Here is a 22,553-nt window from a genome sequence, read left to right as displayed (position 1 = left end):
CAGCCTCCTTCCTCCATACGGCGGCGCCCTTGAGCAAGGCATCAACACGATCACTCACTGCATCTGGAAAGTATTCAGAGCGCTTCGTTTGTTCCACATTATGTCGTGTTACAGCCTTATTCGCATTCATTTTCACACCGTATTCTAACGCAGTAACTTCAATGAGAAAGTGAAAAAAGTCTGCGTTAAATTCTTGCAAATTTTGCCCAAGCGTCACACAAATGGGTAGCTTTACTGTAGCCTACCGAAACAAACCGAAACAAACTACAGAAACAAACAAAAGATTTTATGATAAAAGCAAACTGAAGCACTCTGAAAAAAACTCCCAAAAGGTCTCATATTGCTGATACTAGTATAGCCATCCATAGTAGTACTAATAGAGTTCTAACGTCATCTCGCCCACATCCTGCCTTTTAATCAGTGTAAATATAGTTGTGAATGAATTCTCTGCCACTTATGAAGAGGTGATGTGTGAACCTCTGAACCGAGGGGCTAGACCTGACATAAGCTCTGTCTGAAGAGATCCGTTTTAGCTGGAAACGCTCTTGGCCACTGATTCCTAAATATTGATTCTGTAGTTTTCAAGTTTGCCAAACCACAAAGAATTTCACTGAAAAACATTACATTTCTATTAGATTCGTCTCCCTGAGACCCTTACAGAGTCTTGTTATTGATAGGGTTTTTTTCCATGTGGTAGTTAACCGCTAGGGTTAATGTAAAAGCCACAGTCTGACGCTCTTATCTGGTTGGGCCCTTGAAGGTTGAAGGTTTGCATGACCACAAATTATGAAACAGCTGCCTGCAGACAGAAGAACAGTGTTGAAATTCATTCAGTGCTGAAACTGCACTAAATGAATTTGGACAACCAAAGCATGCTAGTGAATATAACCAGTGATACATGTTACAAACTCAGGAAACAGGAAACCACCCTGACAATCAAAACATCAGCAACGTGCTGCTAAAAAGCCAAGCTGCAGCACATCTTAAGTCTTAACACACAAAACCCCAAAGAATCTTCATTTCATGGAAGCATTTCTCTTGCGGCATTCAGGAAACGAAAGAAAACAGGTTAAGCTCGAATGTTTTAGAAAACTTTTGCACTGTGTAAGAAACTGCAGGAACTGGATCTCGTGTGAGCAAACATCATGCCCAGAAACCTGCAAACTGCATCAGAAATCTTGTTAAAATGAAACTGAGTGACTCTGAGATTTCTGAGCAGAGAGGATAAAGACGGAGCCGAACAAGAGAGAGTGAGAATGTGAGTGATTTATCTTCTGGATCAGCGAGCTTCAGTTTCATTTCAGTTCAAACCTTCTGTGACAAATGACTGTGGGTGAGGCGGTGCTTGACACTGTGCTCAGTTGTTGTTGAAGTTAATGCAAAAAGAAAAAAACCCAAACAGAAATTCACAAAGTTCAACAGTGATCCAGAGGGCACTCTGGTTAAATGTTTTGTTTTCAGTTCTTATAAATGGACCAACTGTGTACCAACAGTGCAAAACTGTAATCAGCAAAAATACACGTCATAAGTGTCCATTATGGCTTTTTAAGAGGCAGACATGCCTCTTTGACACAGCAGAAACACAAACAGAGTCAGCACTGGAGAATGTCACAGAACAGGTTGGTTCTTCCAGGTTTTTCTGTCTGTGTTTGATGCATGATCACATGGAAAAAAGCCGAGTCTTTGCCACAGAGTCAGGAGGACAGTGGTGTTATCTGATGTGGATTCTTAAGAGACTTTCCATAAGGGTATGTGTTGTGTAAATGTTCATTATTAGCAGTCTCGGGTTTAAGCTCGGCACAGACGACACGGAACGTCAACTGAAACATTTGCTCAGTCTGACTGTGGAGAGCACTCGCGGTACGTAGACTTCATTACTCTGGCTTTCTGCTTGGAGGTTTTCGCATCAGATAAAATAGTATGAACAGGAACTTGTTTTTGTTATACTTCTTTTACCTTTTGAAATATAAGAGTTGTCAGATTTGATCACTTTTGGTATTGTACTTATACTATCAAAGCTACTTATCATATATTACAGTTATTGTTGCAAATAGTAGAGACTGAGCTGATGGTCCAGAGTGACATGCTCATCACTTAAAAATATTAGTTTGAATTATTTTGAATAGTAATACTATTGCAAATGAAGTCTAAATGCATTTTGAGTGAAACCTTAAACTAAGTAAATGTTACAGGAAAGAGTTAGCACCACATCTTCACTGTGTGGTTTCTGGTGTGACCATTACACTGCATCTATTTTTGCCCAGATAATTGTGTGTATATGTATATACATTCATGTGAATCACCAAACTAGAAATTTAAAACGCACTATATTTCTGTATGTCTACACACACATAAATAAATACCTATCTATATTTACACTGCTCAAAAAATTAAAGGAACACTTTTAAAACACATTAAATCTCCATTGATTTTTGGGGTTTTTTTAAAAAAAAAAAGCTTCAGGATATCTATACTGATATGGACATGTGTTATGAATGAAGAGAACCTACAGAGGGCTGAATTTAAAGATACTGAAAATCAAAGTGAAAAAATGATGCAGGCTCAGAAATTTGTTTGGCCCTCACATGCTTGTGCGCATGTTCCCAATGAGACAACAGATGCTCCCACAGCTCGACCAGGGCATCACTCAGCTCCTGGACAGTCTGAGGTTCAACCTGGCAGTGTCGGATGGACTCAAACATAATGTCCCAGAGGTGTTCTATTGGATTTAGGTCAGGCAAGTATATCGACTGAGGCTATTCCTTCATCCTCAAAGAAATGTCCACATACTCTCACCACATGAGGTCAGGTAGCCTACTGTCATGCACCAGGAGGAACCCAGAACCCACCGTACCAGTGTAAGGTTTGACAGTGTGTCCAAGAATTTCATCCTGATACCTAATGGCAGTCAGGGTGTTGTTGCGTAGCCTGTAGAGCTCCTTGTGTCCCTCTATGGATATGAATCCATAGGCAATCGCTGACCCACCACGAAACCGGTCATCCTAAGCAACGCTACAGGCAGCATAACATTCACCACGACTTCTCCAGATTCTTTCACGTCAGTCGCATGCGTTCAGATTGAACCGCTCTCATCTGTGAAACGTAGTGCTGGGCAGTGAGCACGGGGTCCACTACAGGATGTTGAGCCTTGTTGGGGATCTTTACTTTAGATCATCATTAATTCATTTGCTCCTTGACTGAGAACTAAACTCATTAATTTAATTAAATTAACCAGATGAGTAGTTAAAATATAACATTTTTCTAAGACCTAGCACTGAAATACATTTAACGACCATCAGCTTGGATTTACATGATCTCAGTTTATTTCTCCTCATGGCCCTGTTGATATTTTCAGTTTTCAAATTTTGGTCATCTAAAAACTCCAAATATAGTTACACATTCTTACCTGGATGATTGAGCATGCATCAAGACATAGGAGTTTTTATTTAAACAATCTTAAAATCTAGCTTTCAATTATTATTATTATTTTTTTTTTATAAAGGTATGATGTATGAGGTATAACTGTGTTAAACTTGTGTTTGTGCTGATCACATTTTACTTCTTCCTGCAGGTCAGCAATGGGTGGCTCCACCTCAAAGAGAGCCCTTTTTTGGCCAAAGAAGAAGAAGAAATCTCCTCTGAAAAAGACCTGGAGTCAACTGAAGAGGGTGCTGCCTCATAAGAAACGCAAGAAGAACGCTCTGTCGCTGGAAAAACTGAGTGTGAAAAAGTCGAGGAAGGACAAGCATTCCAAGAAGAAACCGTCACTGATAGCAAACAAGAAAGTGCCGACATTGCTGAAAAGACTCTCTGTGGATAACACAAAAAAAGAGACGAGTCAAACTGATTCACCGGGAAGGAAGGAGAAGGACAAAGGGGGGCTGGAAAGAGTAGGAGAGCAAATAAAAAAGAAACTTTCCAAGGATGAGAAGAAAGACATTATCAGTCAGACAGACACTGTTCCTCTTGCTGAGGAAAATAAGGCAAATGACCCAACAAGCGACACAAAGGTGCCTAAAAAGAAACTCAGTGTGATCATAAGATCCATTCATCCAGCTGCAAACAGATAACAACCACCTCGAATCTGACAGGAAGATGTGACAACTCTGTAAACAGGCCACAGGACAGTCAGGAAGATACACGTTTTTAATGACGTCACTCAGAGAGCAGATTATAACGGCAACAGTGTTACAGCCACGAACGCTTCTTCTTTTAAACATGTCAGCTTCCCCCAATGTCAATATTAATCCGCTGCAATATTTTACTCAAAAGCTTTATTCACACTTTACTCAGCAATAAAAACGTGTGTGGATTATCATCCTACTGACAAATGTTGAGCTTCATTTCCCCCTCCCTCCTCCAAATTGCTACTAACTGCAGTTTTACTGAATACTGTTACAATATCAACCATTACAATGTCATTGCAAGTTTAAGTTGTATATTTCTATGACAAACATTGTACAATTGAACATTGTTTCCACTGAGCAGAGACAATATACATTATGCAAACAGGCAGCAATTAAAAACAACAACAACTTATATCTCATTCTCATATCACACTGGCTGTACGTTAAAAAGAAAAGCAACATTTGTAACCACATTTTTCACTGGCCACAGATTTGCAAGCCACTGTCCTCATTTTGACGAGTAAAAGAAAAAGAAAATTGTGCGTCATAACAGACATGCTACCTTGAGGGATTTAAAAACAAAATAATCTGTAACACATTTGTGACACGTACACCATCCACAAATGTGAAAAGAGATGCTGCTGATTGGACGAAAAGTATAAGAAACCCCCTAAAATCATTTGAACTAGTTTAAAATGTCAAACCTGATTAATCTATAACTTTAAAGTTAATAAATCACTTATTAATGCCCTTAGAGCAGCCAATGGGCCTCTGTCTGAAACTATATCTGAATACACATAAGCTGACTCTTTACTCAAAGTAACACAGTCCAATAAAACAGCCAATAAAATCCATCCTTTAAGACTTTACTGTTTACTTTTTATCAATCCACACTATAAAAGTGGGGTGTTTCTCTTATTTTATTCACCACGCACACACGCACACACACACACACACACACACAGGTGTGGCCAGGCTACATATCACAAAAACCTTTTGGGTCATGCAATTACTGCACTAGTGGTAACAACTTGGATCAGATTAAGCTCAGAGCGTATTCTTTATGACTGCACATTTTCACTCATTTGTTCCACGGATCTGCTGTGCAGCTTTTTTAGGCGTTGCTCGTCCATCAGCGTAGTCACTGAGGGGGAAAAAAAACAAAACAAAACAAAAAAAAAAAAAACACATTGGTCAGTCACTCGTGTCTCAACAGGAAACTCTCACGTGTCTCCCATGTTGTCCAAGTGACCCCAACAATGCGTACGCGTCTGTGTGCAGCAGGAGGTGTTGATGGCGGGCTTGTCTTTAAATGAGAAGATCAAGCTGCTGTTATGCAGCTTTCAGCCAAAGATAGTATCACTTCTCCCAGTAGCTGCAGACCCAGTAAACCAGTGTCCACTCACAGCAGAGGTAAAATCCTTAAAGAGTCTATATAATCCTTGAAGAACCAGCTCAAGGCTTATTTTTGTGTACATGTAAAGATCCGTTCACTTGTCAGCTGTATGTGTACGTGCCTTGAAATTTCTAAGCTGGTCTCAGTTAATCAGACCTTTCTGGGATGTCCTCTGAGCTGGCATGGATGAGAGGCGTCCCGTTGCTCCTCTCTATCGCCTTGGGGATACGAGACTTACCGTTCTAGAGACAAAGGTGGAGAAACAAGAGTGTGAGACAAGAATTGGAAATGAGCTAGAAGAATCAGGAGGGTGAAAGGTTTAAAAATAAACAACATAATAATGACGACGATGATAAGGGATAAGGATTAGGTGCAACAGGGACAATGTGAAAAAGAGAGGGGGGAGGTGGGTGGGTTAGTCATATGCAAACTAGCAAAAAAACATTAACAACAAGCGGTTAGAAAAATGGATGAATTTCATGTTCATACCCGAAGGAGCGTTTCCACACGACCTGCCGTGATTCTAAATTGCAAATTTCAGCAGTTACCGCAAAGCAGCAGACACACGACCAAACAAGTTGCAGATGTACACAGATGGTGCATTTATTCTTATTAGTCGTAGCAATGTACAAAATTTAAAGAACGAAACAAAATCCCCCCCCCCCCCCCAAAAAAAAAAATCATGTAAAAATGTCCTGAATCGCTAGAACAATACCAAAAAGTACACCTATAATATAACAATCGGTGTTAACACTTTGATTTAATTAAAATCTAAATGACAAGAGGTATAACTGGGATATAGATATATCTATATATAGATATAGATAGAGATATCTATGTATAAACAGACACAATGCTGTGCTCTTTGAGAGTTTCTTGTAATAATCAGCAATGCTTACAGGTAATGTTCTCCATAAATGATGCAACTTCCTTTCAGTTGCCTAAATGCCTCTTTGATCTTTATGACCCCGCAACAACAAAAAAGAAAAAAGAAAAAGAAACAATGTTTCTGTGCATCATTGCTCACTGTGCACACTAACAAGATAACACACTCTTTGCAGCACTTCCTCTGTACCGAGAACGTATTCTTTGAACATACATGCCAGAGTAACAAGTCAGAGGAAATGTGGCAAGAAGCATGACCCGCTAACCACCAGCACACATCTGGAGTGGTTTAAACACTGCACAACATGAGTGTACACAGCCTACAAATTAGCATGGATTAATGAAGTGCACACAGGACACAGAAATGTGACGGTCAGCATAAACTAGAGTAATAGTTGCATCAGGCAACAGGATAATTCCAGGCATTTGGGTAATTTCCAAATCTGTTTATAGCACAAGGCAGTGAGGCCATAAAGACCTAGGTGAATGGGATTTTGAAGAGCTCTGTGAAGGTCGCTCCTTGATCTTCTGTTAAGAAGTCTGACGCCTTAGCTGGATAAAAGGCGCATATGCATGGAATTAAATTTGTGGCCTTTATTCTGCATGAATGATGGGACACAGTGAACACAGATGTTTTGCACATCCATATTTTGTAGCTTCCACACCTAGCGCTACTTGCAACCAAATTTTGAACAGGTTAAGACAGACTGAAGGTTCAAACTGTAATTTTAAGCCAAATTATATATACAGAGCTTAAACAATAACGATGGCAAATCAGCAATCTGAATGAGAGGAGTTGTGCTGGCGGATTTAGATTATTCCATAAAAATGCTTAAACAAATAGCATGACTTGCTGTGCAGTTAATGCACCAATAGCCTGAAAGTCTGTCTAAAATCATCTTAACTTAAAATCTATCAGAATACATGTTTGCGTCTTTTATTTTTCTTTATTTTTTTCCAATTTAGTTTCTATGTTTAACAGATGTTGAGTCAGAATTTCAGCACGATCAGCATTTATTAACATAGTTTTAGGCGCTCCTATAAGACATCCAGTCAAAGACCCTTATTTTAGCACTACTGACCCACGAGAAAGCATATACAGTCACTGGTGGCAGTTAATTAGCACAAACTGAGACTGACTGAGAATATCTACTACACCGATATTTAGGTAATACTTTAAGTGTCAATCTGCGAATTATGTTTGAAATGTTTGTATTTTTTTGTTTACACAGAAAAACTACCTACAGCACCGTGCAGTTATTTAGGTAAATCTTTAGTTTTTACAACATTTTGGAGAGTAAACTGAACAGTGAACAAACTAATACAGTAACTGGCAACATAACATTTTTGCAGCCCTGTTGTTTCTGTCTTTAGCTCAGATTCCAACACTTTCATCGCTCTTTGGCCGTGTGCCTCTTTCTTCCCAGCTTCCACCCACTCGTCAACTCTTGACCACCTCCACCAACAGCAGCCGGCAAAGCAGTGTGCACTTTCCCGCATGTGCAGTGCACATTCAAGCATGGGTTTAGATGTTTTCAGATTGCTAAACTTTGGTATTAAATCTGAAAACATGCTTAAAAAGTCAGCTTGCATTTGACATGGTGAAACTAAAAGTTAATGCAAAGTTTAGTCTGATTTGGCCAGGTGCAGTACCCACACACAAAAAAAGTGGGTGATACATTTCTGAATGATGGTGACGAGTCTGCAGCTGTGAGCTGAACAGAAACTAAGGTTAAACAGAAGTCCATTTGCCTTACCAGTTCCCACATTAATGACTGACACCACAGTGTGGCACAAATCCATACAGAGAATTTAGCGACAGGATTAAAGTATGAGAAAGAAGAACTGAAAGAAGGAAGCACACAACCAAGAGATCATAGTTTAAAAACAAAACAAAGAGGAAAAAAAACAAACAAACAAAAAAAAAAAAAAACACCACTGTATAATATCAAAGTTCAAGTTATGGGTCATTTCACACAGTCACTGTGTTGAATGAGTTCTGTGTTTTGGACCTCTGTTGGAGGTTTTCTCTGCATGCGTTTTTTCACACATCCTTATTAAAGAAATTCTACTTAACAATTTTCAGCAAGCGCAGTGTTTGTTTATGCTTCAATAAATGCTGTGACATCACCAATCGCCATGAACTAAACCATCTCTTGGACCAGTCAACACAGTGATACTGCAGCGCAAAAGAAAAGCAAAAAGCACATCTTTTTTTTTTTAACAAGACTAATACAATTTTCAAATAATACAACCACAGACGAGCTCTCAGCTGAATAAAAAAAAAGAAAGAAGAAGCACAAAGGCTTTGACTGGGGAAGTGAGTATTACAGTGAAGATGCGTGTTTTTTCCAAAAAAAAAAAAAAAAAAAAAAACTTCCCAAAAATATGCATCCAAAAAATAAAAATAAATGAAAAAGTAAGCCACAAAAACAACAACAACAATAATAACAATAATAAAAAAAAAAATTCTCTCTCCGCAAGCCAAGTTCTCAATATACCTGAGTGGAGACAGTAATGTGTGAATCTGCATTTTGAAAGTGCTTTACAGACTGTCCCTGCGCGCTCCGAGGAAATTTTATGCGGCTCGCTCTGATGAAACTGCTTTTCACCTGTTGTTCAATTTAACTTGGGGAGATGCTGAGAGGTTCTGCAACATTTTACTTATAATTCAGGAGTCTTTTCAGGTATTGCAGTAAGAAAAATTGAAATGTTAAAATGATAACAAGAATAAAAACGAACAAAAACATCGGACACCTAACTCTTTGCCTGTGCAAAGACTAGCTGCGTCTGCGCGCCCTGATTTTGCCAGGTCTCACTGACAGATGGATGGAAAGATGGATGCAGTGTGTAAACTGTGTGTATACAGACTGAAAATCTGGGACAAATTGGACTGTTTGCAGGTATGACATTCAGACAATTAAACAACAAATATATCTATCTCTGTCTCTATATCTATATATATGGATATGTAGATAAATAGAGAGAGAGAGATTAAAAACAAAAATAAAAACAAAAACAAAAACAAAACAACCCCACAACAAGCCACATTCAGCTACGCTGCTGTCGCACATATCTCTCAAAATATTTAGATGGACAGATCATCTGACTACAGTCAGCGTGATACCAAGTGGTTTAAAATCATAAACAGTCCTTAGAGCATGTGCTTGTTTTGATTGTGATTGCTGTCATCGATTCCATTGCTCTCGGACAGTACCTCTTGCTCCACGGTGTGAAATTTAACTTCAGAGAAGCCTCTGTTCTTGTGGCTCTGAGACCAGTTGCAGCACAGGATCTCCTTGAAGGTCCTCCTCATGTCTTGGTCCCTGAAGCAGTAGATGATGGGGTTGACGAAGGAGTTGCACTCTGCCAGCACCAAGCAGTATTTCTCGAGGCCTAGCACCAAACTCTTGTCATAGTTCAGACCATCAAGCAGCAGCACGACCAGTGCGGGCGTCCAGCAGACCACAAAGCAGCCTACAGAGTCAGGGGAGAGGAAAGGGAGGGTCAATGGAAAAATAATAATATGGGAAATCAACAAAGTAACAGATTAAAGAGAAATTACTAAAAGGAAAAAAATGAACAGTTGTAAATAATTTAAAGGTGTAGGGGGAAGAAGATCAGGGAAAGGGAAATTCTTTTGTAGACAATGCACTCCACAACACACACACACACACGGATTTGGTTTCATCAAATTCCATTATCGGGTTATTGATTAGGCAGCGCAGCAATTCACCATTTGCACAATTTTGTAGCCTGTTCAGCACTAATATATGGAAAACTACCAGCTGTCAGAGCAGACACTCGGGTTCAAAGTGCTTTATGCTTCTCTCAGAACCATAACCCTAACTTTGACTCACCTGAATACTAGCCCTCACATTGTAATCGCAGGACGTAAAAATGAGGAAATGTCCTCACTGTCATGATCATGTTGCTCGCAGGTACAGGGGTTTCAAGTTCATACTGTCAGCAGTGACATGCAGGCAGAAATGAAACAGTTTTCTGTCATGGTAACGAAACTATGCAGCTCCCTGTCAGGACATGCTCAAGGTTTTCTTCAACTTCCTTACATGCCAGAGCAACTGAAACCTGGCTGCTGAGCGACAGGAGAAACATTTGTGTTTTTTGGGGGGTTTAAATTTTGAGGAATTTAATCGAAAGTTCAAAATCACTCTCTCGAATGAGAGAGTGATCTAGAAAGAGACAGAGGAGCAAAACTAGTTTAGAAAACAAGAGGAATCAGTGGGAGGAAGAGAGCAGAGTTAATGTGTGTGTAAAGCCCATTTTAATGAGAACAAACAAGCAAAGAGACGAGCCTGCACGGGCCGCGGAGGCTGGCTGTGTGAGAAGATCAAGATAAACGTTTTCTCTGGAAGCCCTATCCTCTGCACAGAAAGAAGCAGAAGTAAACTTTCAGTAGATCGCAGTGGTTTGCATTGCAATCATTTATTGGGACCACTCCTGGTGGGCATTGGTGTAACTGACAGAACTGCCCTTCGTCATCGATTGTGTTCATTGTTTTTACGGATAGAATTTCCAAGCACAGCCATAGTTAGAGGCTTGTCTCAGGATCTCATCGGTGCTCTTCACAGATGATGTGGTTCTGTTGGAGTCATTAGGTGGTGACCTCCAGCTTGCACTGTGATAGTTTGCAGCTGATTGCGAAGTGATCAGCGTGAGAACCGACACCTGAGGATGAGGCCGAGGTTCAAGTCCAGAAAAGATTGGAGCGCTCCCTTCAAGTTGCTACTTCAAGTATCTGTGTTGAGTGTTGACAGTTGAGCGTGAAAGCGAACTGAACTCATGTACAGTTCATTGGTTTTCAGCCTCGTCCCTTGCACACAGAGATTTATAATACGCAGGATTTGAATTAGCATCGTTTGCAAAGTTCTTAGAATATTCAACCAGAGTCCTTCACAACCAAAGTTCGGGACACACACAAACAGTAATATGTTACATGTTATTTTCTCAGAAGTAATTCAATTAAAATGTATTTATATAGTGCCAAATCTCAACAACAGTCACCTTCATTTCATATTTTGTGTGTGTGTGTGTGTGTGTGTGTGTGTGTGTGTGTGTGTGTGTGTGTGTGTGTGTGTGTGTGTGTGTGTGTGTGTGTGTGTGTGTGTATATATATATATATATATATATTTTTTTTTACAGTAATTGCTTGCCAGAGAAAGTAGTCTATAACAATACTTGTTACATTATTTTCTTGTTAGTCCATAACGCACTGTCTCATAAATGCCCGTTAACAATATAAACCTTAGGCTGCAGTCCAACATGCTAACACAGATCCCTGTCCTAGTGAGGACACATGTAAGATCTTTCTTTTAGAGTTTACACAAAATTAGTAACACAATGAAAAACTGAAAACCAGTTCAAAGATATTCCAAAGTGATCTCCACGGTGATTCTACTGTAGAAACATGAACAGGTAGAAATGGAGGATGCAGCCCGACTGCTCATCACTGCTTTTGTTACCTGTTCAAAAGCAGTGAACAGGTCATTGGAATTCACTGAGCTTTATCATCACTTTGGGTTCTTGAAAAGCTTCATGTTAGCATGCTGTCTGTGCAGATGCTAATTAAAGAGCCAAAATTGTGTTGGCAGTTTAATTCGGTTGTTTGTGTGCTGGATGCAGTTCAGGACACAAAGCAATTCACTAACTTTCACCATACATACATGCATGCGTGCAGAATAGCAGAAAGCTTGCATACAAAAAGCTGCTGTGTCTTAATAACATTGCTTAAAGCTTCCCCACAATCAATACTAGCAATATTCTGTTTTAAACATAACTATTTGACTTGATATGTATTGTGTGCACTCCCTTACCCAGGATCATGGAGACGGTCTTCATCAAGTTCATCATGGTTTCTCTCTGTCTCGTCGTTGAGGTGTGCTGTGACATCTGCCTGCCCTTGTGCCTCACATAGAGAAAGATCCGGGTGTATACGGCCAACATGATGGAGAAGGTTATTAAGTTAAGAACCGCCCAGAATATCAGGAAGCTGCGGTGGTACAGCGGTGCCATGGTGGAGCATTTGCTCAGATGGCACGTACAGTTCCAACCCATTTGAGGAACCAGGCCCATGATTATTGCCACCAGCCAAATTAACAGCACGATTATGAAAACACGCCGGGTGCTCATGCTGCTGTGGAGCTGGACGTTGAAGATAGTCTGGTGGCGCTCCACAGCCACGAAGAGGAGGTTGAGGACGGAGGCTGTCAGGCTGGTATTTATCAACCCCTGACGAGTAAACCACTGGCTCAGCGATAGCTTTATAGTCCAGGGACCAGTATGAAACATCATGTGGAGATAAGCAAAACCTAGGAGGAGGAAAGTGAAGAGATCTTTTAAACAGAGGTAAAGTGTTTACACTGTTACATTCTGTGCTGAGTCTATCGTTGTTACCCAGACCACGGCAACCTTTGGAATGTCTTTACATGAAATATGAGGATCTCAGAGACACTGGCCAGTTTCACCACAGTAAACTTGCATTTCAAAGCTGTGGTCTTGTTAGATGTTAGGTTTTCTAGTATAACCACCCTCCTTGTATCCATGATAGCCCATAGTTGCACATAAAAACTTCTACCACATAAGACACTGAATTTTTGATAAAAACAACAGAAGAATGACCTGAGAGGATGTCTTCACTTTGTACTACTTTCACTTTGTGAAGGGTTTTCTGGGCACTTAAAAGTTATTTCATAAAGTTACAAAAATAATTGAAAAAAAAGGAAAAAAGAAAAAAGAATTGTTACCTGCAAAGAGGTCTGCCAAAGCCATATTACCCAACAAGTAGTAGATGGGAAAGTGAAACCGTCTGTTTTTGAAAATGGCCGCTATGACCAAAAAGTTGGAAAAAATAACAATGAAGCAAACGATCATGCCCAGGGTTACAATCACATAGTCACGCTTGTTCCATTCTGTGTTGATGGGCTTTCCACTGTTGTTGTAGAAAAAATCGATTTTCTCACTGTCGTGGCATGTGTCGGTTATGTTACCCATCCTGAGGCGTGAGCAGGGTGCGGGATCAGAGAAACGTTGACGATCACAAAGAGCAGGGTGGTGTTGCAGACGCAGAGCAAAACAGAAGGACTAGGGCACCACTGAGACTCGCCACATTTGGTGGTTTGGAGATCGGCATGCCATTAGCTGAGCAGGTGAGGACTGGAGTTATCCAGAAGTCTGAAAGCCTGGGCACTGGATTCACATCTACATTCTGGAGAAAAAAGTATGTTTGAGCAAACATTAAATTATGCATAACAGTTCAAAATCAGTGATGAGGGTTAATTAACAAACTATAGAAACTGTTGATAATGAAAGCCACTAATGATATCTAACCTAGATATATCATAGCAAATCTTAACTTTTAAAATGTTCAATATTTAGAGAGTAAACATTTAAAATAATGTAGTTTGACAAGATTAAGGTAAAAAGGAAGTACACCCATATTCAGATGACATAAAATAACCAAGTCTTCACCAGGTCTTAAGATTAGTTAAATACCGCCTGAGTTAAACATGCAATCTCAAAATTAACAAAAATGCAGAAGCAGTGTGTGAAAAACCAAGTAGAACTTATAACTTGAAGTAATCATTTGCTATTTTACTTCATCAGTCTCTCACATCACAGTGTAGGAATTTCTTTACATTCCGTTCATTGCAGTTTGCTGGCAGTCATTTATGCTCTCTTAAAGTCCCCGTCAGGTTGAGGTCGGAACACCTTGATTTTTTTTTCCTTTTCCAACCAAAGTTACCGGCTGTGCTTGGGATCATTGCGCTGTTGCATCACTCGGTTTAGGTCAAGTGGTGGCGGTCATATGGCCTCGCATTTGACTCTAGAATACTTTGGTACACGGATGAGAACATGATCAACTCAGGAACTACAAGGTGCCCACATCCTTTGGTAAAAATTAACACGACTCCACCACCATGGTTTGAGCTAATATGCGTTTGGTTTTTGCTGTAGATTATGGGCAAACAGCTTTACTTTGGTCTCATCTGCCCAAAGGACATCATTCTACATACGTTTTGGTTCATTCACTTTACCAAAGTTAAACTGTGCTGCTAACCATTCCAGACAGGCCATACCTGCATACCTTCATGAACTGTAACATTTAACATCCTAAACTGAGGCTTGTAGGGTCTCAGATGTAACGCTTGGTTTTGTTTGTTTTCTTCATAATTTCTGAGTATTGCTGTCGGATCTTGGGATAATTTTGCTAAACCAGATTCTTTTAATTTTGTCCTAATGCATTACGTCTTAGACTTAAACAGGCGTGTTTTTACCATGACTAGAAATTTGGACTATTGCTGGAACATAGTGACAAAAATAAAGAATCTTTATCATGCAAAAATTTTCCCCCTAGGGGTGGGTGTGTGTGTGTGTGTGTGGGGGGGGGGGGGGGGGGGGGGATTACCAGAAAAGCTTTTTGTATATAGTGGGCAAACAAAATGGATACCTAATATGGAATGGAAATTATAAGGTATCAATAAATAATTCATTAAAATGAACTAAATAAACTAAACACCCCTGCTAAGCCTGAGTGTGAGAAAAGAAAACATCCTGCTTTGTACCATATTCAAATATATTCTTTCACAGTAAAAAGGTAGGGCAGCAAGATCAAGCTGACTTTGCACCAACAGAAATTACCACTTTATTAACGCCACTAACATCTAACCTTCATAAAATCCATGTACTGAAGGCAGTATCTACACACATGTCCTGATGTTATGGCTTTCAATACTATCAAAAATACAGGGGCCCTTCTTCCTGTTAAACTAATGCAGAAATGCCGACATGGTTTACTGCAATGCACTACAAAGCATGCACACCCAGAGGGCAGTTTCTCCAGCTTGAACACGCAGCTGAGCTCATTTACTAATCCTAGAAAGATGCTCCTGTTTGGAAACAGTGTTTAGCTGCGATAATAAAGTTGACCCAGCCAACACAGATAATGCAGTATGCATCATTTGCCCCCAAGTAAGTTATGGGTAAACAGGGTACCAACCGCACCTCTCCTGTCAGTCCTCTAGTGTTTCAGTGTCCTGCTGCAAAAACAACTGTGAACTGAAATCACTTTACAATATTATTGAAGTAAGTGCTGAAAGCAAAAGGTGTCTTTGTTTTAGTGGTTCAGAACATCTCAGACTACATGTACATTTAACCAGCATTGTTGAAATACGTGTAGAGTGGCATTTTTTGCATTAAGTATCTGATTAATCAACTTATCCAAGGCATTTATATCTACTGAGCCATCTCCAGCAGCTCAGCTTTAAGATTAAGGTATGAAGCCCAAATAAAAAGTTAGGGTTTTTTTTTTTTTTTTTAGCAGAAAACAGAAATATGGATCTACATTTTCAAGAGAATTTACATCGTGGGTAACTGTGCCCCATACAAGCCAGAAAACCCTGATTTGTAACAAAGGCAACACTATTCATATACCACGAATGAGTAACTCCTATCTTTACAGTCTGACATGTCACAACAGGAACAGGAAAGGCTTTAAATGACTAACTGAAAATGACCTCAGTTCAGATCAAAAGTCGACAATTGCTTCAAGACACGCACTCAAAACGCAGCCAACGACTGACTTTAATCCTCTATTTAGGGTAAACCTGCACATGCTGCACAGCGCGCTCTTATTGCTGAGTCTGCAACACAACCTCTCACATAGTCTCCACTCTCCTGTGAAACGCAGCACTGCACGACAACACCGCAGTGCCGTCAGTTCCACCTCTCCCAACAATGGAAACAGCAGAGCTGCTCCCTACAGAAGAGACACACCTCACAATTACACAATCCAGCTATGTAACTCAATCTTAATCCAAACATGCACCACACACACACACACACTGAGGGAGGGAACCTTAGTGACCCATTCTCCTACCAAGGATGTGTGGAAAGAAATGCCAAATCAAAAACGCGAGAAATGCAGCGGGAGTACAAACTTCACAGGGTTGGAAATGAAGTGATGGATGAGACCACTGCAGGAAAGAGGGTTTGAATTTTGATTGAGGCAACAAAGTAAAACAGATGAGGAAGTTAAAAAATAAATAAATAAATAAATAAATAAATAAATAAATAAAGGAAAAAAACAACAACAACAAAAAAACAACTGTGGTGATAGACCACAGTAGGATCCAAATGGTTAAAAGTAGTCCTGTGTGAAAGTGAAACAGTGGTGTGCATGGACAATGTGTGTCTGAATCTCACCGAACAACATCAAATTATTTTTGGCAAGCAAGAGGAAGGTGTGAAGGATGCTATTCTGTTATTCCTCTTAAGAATGTGAAAGAAAGAAAGTGGATGAGTCCACTCCTTATGGGCGAGCTCTGTTCGTATAAGGCCAACATAAGACTGCAATTCACATCTAAACGTTTACATCTGCATTAAGCCAAAAATATAAATAAGAAAGATGAGCTCTTAAGTCATAATTCGGTGCCCAACTGCATACCTTAATTTCAGAAGGCACCTTCAGGACTGTGCAGTGCTGACAGTCATGTAAATTTGAAACTGTATTTTCCATATCAAAGGGCAAAAATCACAAATCATAAATGCAAAATGCATCTTGAGCTCCTCAGAGCAGCTGTTGTCACAGGATGTGTCACAGCTGAAGTGCTCGTCGCATCTTCTGCACCGTTTTAGCCACAACACAAACGCTGCTATGTGGCCAGCATCATACAGGAGACAAACAAAGCACATGACTAGTCAGTGAGAAGTTACTGAGTAGAGCCTGCCTCACATTGGCAAGAGTAAATATCGGATTCATGAAGACAAAAATATAGAGCTTTTTTTTTTTTTGTTAAAGCTGCTTAAAAGGAAACTTTCTGCACTTTGGGAAATGGGTAGCTGTTAAGAAAAATACCACTAAGTTGATATAACTTATGTACTGTAAAAGTGAAGCTAAAGGCACATCGCTAATGTTCACCAACGAAGTTTGTTCTCTCATTTGACATAAAGTGTAAAAATAAGCTTTAACCCTTTCTTGGTATGTGGGACACTTTAATGACCAGACTTTTTGTTTCATTTCCCAAAATATCAAACTAATGCGCTAATAAGAGCTTGCTACACAAATAGAGAAATAATAGTAAATCTGTTGCAGCAACTCTGATTTAGGTTGTAGACAGGTACACAATGAAGTTAGTTCAACACAGTGTTAGCCGTCTCAGCAAAGTCTAAAAGCCTGGTTGGAGATAACATGCAACAGCGGATATCAACTTCATCTGATAAGCTGGGCTTTCCTCTTCAGACTGTCTGCCTGCTCAAATTTTTTTTTTAAAGTTACCAGATGATGATGAGAAAATTATGATAATAGAAATGGTGAAATATAATGGAAAATGCAACACTGTCATATCTTGTAAGACAGGAAATTAATGCTGCAAAACATTACTCACAGTTGTTAAAAATATAAACATTTTAAAAAAGGTATTTTTACTGTAGTGTGCATGTTCAGTGCTGCTTTTTCTGTCAAAGGTGCCGACTGCACATTAGAGCACTGAAACATAATACAGGATACATTTAAACAGTAAGTGTTACTATCCCGCAATCTAATAACGGACATGTGATAATGGCTTTAGCGCGGTCGGCTGTTCAAAGTGAAATTCATTTATTCATTCAACACATATTCCTGGTGTTTTCTTTGGTTGAATAGCTACAATTCCAGCAGCATTGGACAGACTTGGCAGCAGAGTCAAGAACAAAAACTTTTAGACACTTTTTGCATCACCAGCTAATTAGATGCAAATCCCATTGACTACACGATGCACAGTTTCCACTTTTGGAACTTTACAGCTGGGCTTAATTTGTGATGTTAACGGCTTAACACCACACACATATAAAACGTATTCCACCAGCAGAGAATCTATATTTAAACTATAAAATAAGGAGTGAATGCGCGGCGCTTCCAGTCAATTTAAACTGAAACTCTGAACATAACCTGTTCAGGAGTATGCATTACCATGCTGATTTAGGCAGATAAAGAGTGTCACTTTCATGACACAAACCTGACCTTAAGTTCAACATAGCTGACTAACTCAAACTCGCTTGATAGCATACCTCTCTGATCCTCCACCAGTGGGAAGGATGTTATTCTATAAAAGGCTCCTCCAGTCGCCAAAGGGTCCTCAACAGGATAAAGGCGGCAAATTATGCGTCCCTTACCGGCCTGAAACCAACAAGGGGAAACTTTTACCTTGAAGGTGAACAGTCTAGTTTCTGTTTTGTCCCACACCCACTCACTAAAGGTGAACACTGCAATCAGCTAATGATCAAAGCAATCACAAGAAGGTTCTTGTCCCTAGTGTTAGCCAGCAACCTCTAGCAACCGGTCAGGGAATACATAAGAGGGTTTTTTTAATATTTTAAATTATATACTCAGAAATGGTACTCATTCACACATGACTACTTTTGTCCTTTTATGTCAAACTTCTGGCCAAGTGTTCAAGAATGTAAAAACATAAAAATGATAAACACTACAAAAGTAAAGTATTATTACAGGCTAAATAAAGACCTAGCTGACCAAAAGTTTCACTTTAAGTCGAGCTTAAGCTATAACAGCAGCTACAGCTACAGTTCTGAACACAGACTGGAAATCTAAATCACACCGAAGCTCGTTAGGCACAGAATAGACTTATACGTGCATATGCTAAACAAATACTTGACATGTGAAAAAAAGAAAGAAGCTCATGTTAGGAAGTTGTGGGTTACAGTCTCATACCTTCCCCTCCCCCTCCATTCACACATACATTTAGCAGTTTTTCCTCAACACGTTTTCTGTTGTCTTAGTGGGTTTACAACTGACACTTGTGACCTGAACGCACAAGGGCACGACAACAAACCAGCTTGCATCAGAACAAAGATAACTCAACTGTCACCACCAGCTAACACTCAATTACAGCATTTCCTGCACGACTAATTAAAACTTTTGCGCATTCCTCTAAACTTGACCCTTTTGTGTGTGTGTGCGTGCACTCTTCCAGCCTGTGTGGCTCTACCAGACTGCATGCATGTACGCACCCTGTGAGTTTTCATGCATCGTGTGTCTGTGTTTGTGCGTGAAAGGACTCGACGGGATCAGTAAACACCGGTTTGAATGGAAACTGGTCATTACCAGGGGAGCCACACCCAAGGCCTTTTCTTCCTCCTCCCCTCAGTGTTGCTCTCCTTCTCCCTAAAGGAAAAGTCTTAGCATATTGACTTTAGCCAGCCTTTCTTTAGAATAGGAAACAGTACTAGGAAATGCATGCACCCACACACACATAATAGCTGAAACCAATACGGCGGTGTAGGCAGACACAGTCGATTGTGTTTGTGACCTCTGATTCCAGGTAAAAACTCTACTCTCCACAAGACCCTATCTCAATCTCTTCTACTGTGAAGTATTGACATCGCTCACCATGTGTCACCTGTATGAAGATTACCTTTAGGCCTTTGATCGCCCAGACACATGAACAGACAGCTGCTTGCTTCTACCGATACGACTGATCCAGTCATTTTGTTTCGCTTTTAAAACTTAAAAAAATAACAAAACTTAACCCAACAAACCCTTGTTTTTCCTTTAATCTTCATTCCCATAATTAGCATTTCCTGTAATCTTTTTTTTGTTTGTTTTTAAAGCCCAAGTAATAAAAGCTGAGGACATGCACTGCTGATATGCATAAATAGTGAAATGAGGGACCCTGGAGACTGGGTCAGGAATGTAATTTAAAACGTATATATAAGTTTGAGGCGTTGTGTGTTTACTGCAGGGTTTTTAAAAAAAAAAAAAACAAACTTTTGAGACTTCAAGTCAAACATGCTCCAGTTTCACTTTTGATGGAGTGATCATTAGCATTTCATGTCAATTCACACCTCAGCTGACAGGCCAGGTCTGATAAAGCACTTGGAGTGCTCCAGCAGAGTAGAAAAGCACTATAGACTATGAACAATAACCAGTCCATTTACCATTCACAAATTAGGGTTTTTCCTGTTACATCTTTGACATGAACGCTGACACAGCTGCTCGAACTCAGTAAAAAAAAAAAAAAAAAAAAGCAAATCAGTGCTTTTTCTATAGCTCTGAATTGAATAATCTGAACAGCCCTCCCTCCAAAATAACTTAAAGTCAAACTAAACAGGCAAAATAAAAGAGGTTTAATGCTTTCTGGCACCTTGTTAGAGAGTACGACTGAGCAATGGATACGTTCAGACAATAAGCAGATCAGAGATGTTAACTTTATGGTGGTTTATGAAGAAGAGGCACAGACACAATTTTACTTTGTCTCAATACTCTGGTCCTAAAGTGAACTACACTGAGCTAAAGAAAATGCGTGGAAGCAACAATAAGACTTGTCACAAGTGGCATTAGGCTACTTATTTTTTTTTTCCCGTACAAAAAATCTGCATGTTCAAGCTTTTCATATGCAGATTTCCTGCTTTCGCTTTTTACAACGTGCCGTAAACTCAACTTTTAACTCTGTGACAAACTGCTGATTGAAGAAAATAGTCCGTTGCTTGTGGTTCTTAGACTGAATGATTAATAACTTTTGTTTTTAATCCTGTGAATTTAAGTAGAAGAGAACTGGAAAAGCTCCTCATTAACTGCATTTAAACAAAATGTACACAGAGTTGAGTGAACACGCTGTAACACTTTGTCCACAGACCTGGAGCAGTTTATTGCAGGGCTGTTTTCCTGTAGGCGACACCTGTGCTGTAAATGTGCGTGTAAGATGAGTGGCGGGTTTTTTTTCCCTTTTCTATTTGCATATATTCAGTGTGCTGTGCAGACATCCGGGAAAAAGAAGGCAGAGGGGGAAAGTGTGTCTTACTCTGGAAGAAAGTTAACACTGCCATCGTCGTAAGCGTGGCAAAACTGCTTAGCTGCATTAAAAAGAAAAAAAAAGAAAGAAAAGAAAAAGGAATGGCTGCTTCTCTGTAAGGTAATGAGCTCCAGACTCCTTCCGCTCGGATGCCTCCGCACGCTCACGGGAGTCGCGACCTCCGCACGGAGGAAACAATGAAGCAAACCGTACGAACATTTCTTCTCCCCGGGCGCGCATTTCAAACTCGTCGCCCTCCGCTGACAGAAGTAGGGGCAGAAATGTGAATGTGGAGCGGGAGACGAGTTTGAACTCACCTTTAGTCGTCTGTGAACGCCTCCAGCAGGTATAGTTATCCAGGTTAAATCTCTGCTTGTTTTCGCACCTGAGAACTCCTCCCCGGACTTGTAAGGCTCACAAGCAAAAGTGAGAAAACAAAAGGAAAACCCCACAACAACAGAGGGCCGAAAAAAAGAAACTATTATATTTTTTTCTGTTTCTATCGAGGCTCCAGTCCACCCTTTACTTTTGAGTCCCACAAAGTTAAATGCGCTCGGTCTTCTCCGTCACCTTTACTCGAACTTTTGTCTCGCTTCCGGTGGGTTTAGCAGTTGTTACCTGTGCGCAGTAACTCGTTTTAGGAGGCGTACACAGGGCGCGGCAGCCGCTCCCTCTCTTGCTCCAGCTCCTTCTTACTAAAGCAGCAGCTTGGAGCTCTTTGGTCATTCCTTCTGCCAACCTGCGCGTTTTTGGTATCCACCCCGGCTCCCCTGTTTGGCTGGCGGTGGGGCATGTCAGCCAATGAGAGCGGAGCGTCAAAGTGATTGACAGAGTGGGCAAGGACACTACTCGGGCGGCTGATAAAAACCAAGGATGTCGTGCTAATTTTACATCATAATAAGCGAGATATCTTCATATAAGAAAAACAACTGCAGTGTGTAAAATTACACAAGTTCTGGTAGCTCTTTGCCCAGACTATTAGTATTCATAATAATGTTCATATTTTTTTTCTATAGTAGAGCATTTTCAGAAACTTTTCTGGCATTATTTATCAGTAGAAAACCCCCTGAAACGTACGACAGAAACAGTTAAGAGTTCAAATTCTATGCCCTCTTTCACATTAATAATAATAATGATAATAATAAAAGCTTTTCAGTGGACCACATTCAATTCAGTTCAATTCAATTTTATTTATATAGCACCAAATCACAACAACAGTCGCCTCAAGGCGCTTAGTCTCTGCTCTTGTAGTCTCTGCTGAGCTGATTCTGGCACCTGTGCCTTATGTTTGACACCCCTGATATAAACTAAAGTAGCAGGTGAACTGTAAATGATCACGTG

At 40.0% G+C, this 22,553-nt stretch overlaps 1 protein-coding gene and 1 long non-coding RNA gene across 2 annotated transcripts; one reads left to right on the top strand and one right to left on the bottom strand.

Annotated features, from left to right (window-relative positions):
- Positions 1-88: 88 nt before the first annotated feature.
- On the top strand, positions 89-4,390 carry LOC100693915 (uncharacterized). Its single transcript, XR_267454.4, has 2 exons — positions 89-1,860; positions 3,572-4,390. It is a non-coding gene; the product is annotated as an uncharacterized LOC100693915 (long non-coding RNA).
- Positions 4,133-21,963, bottom strand: LOC100693650 (lysophosphatidic acid receptor 2). Its single transcript, XM_005461666.4, has 5 exons — positions 21,530-21,963; positions 13,173-13,633; positions 12,243-12,737; positions 9,626-9,885; positions 4,133-5,765 (listed from the first exon to the last, which is right to left on the bottom strand). Exons 2-5 carry the CDS (start codon positions 13,417-13,419, stop codon positions 5,670-5,672), a joined length of 1,098 nt encoding a protein of 365 aa, XP_005461723.1. The 5' UTR covers positions 13,420-13,633; positions 21,530-21,963; the 3' UTR covers positions 4,133-5,669.
- Between the last annotated feature and the right edge of the window lie 590 nt (positions 21,964-22,553).

The sequence above is a fragment of the Oreochromis niloticus genome, linkage group LG6 (genome assembly GCF_001858045.2).
Source record: "Oreochromis niloticus isolate F11D_XX linkage group LG6, O_niloticus_UMD_NMBU, whole genome shotgun sequence".
NCBI classification, from domain to species: Eukaryota; Metazoa; Chordata; class Actinopteri; order Cichliformes; family Cichlidae; genus Oreochromis; species Oreochromis niloticus.
This window is presented reverse-complemented; position numbering and strand designations above follow the sequence as displayed.

Coding starts and splice junctions, on each gene's coding strand:
- LOC100693650 (XM_005461666.4), bottom strand. CDS start 13,419: ATGGGTAACATAACCGACACATGCCACGACAGTGAGAAAATCGATTTT. Junction 12,738..13,172: donor TTTGGCAGACCTCTTTGCAG/GTAACAATTCTT, acceptor TCCTCCTCCTAG/GTTTTGCTTATCTCCACATG. Junction 5,766..9,625: donor TTCACACCGTGGAGCAAGAG/GTACTGTCCGAG, acceptor CTTTGTCTCTAG/AACGGTAAGTCTCGTATCCC.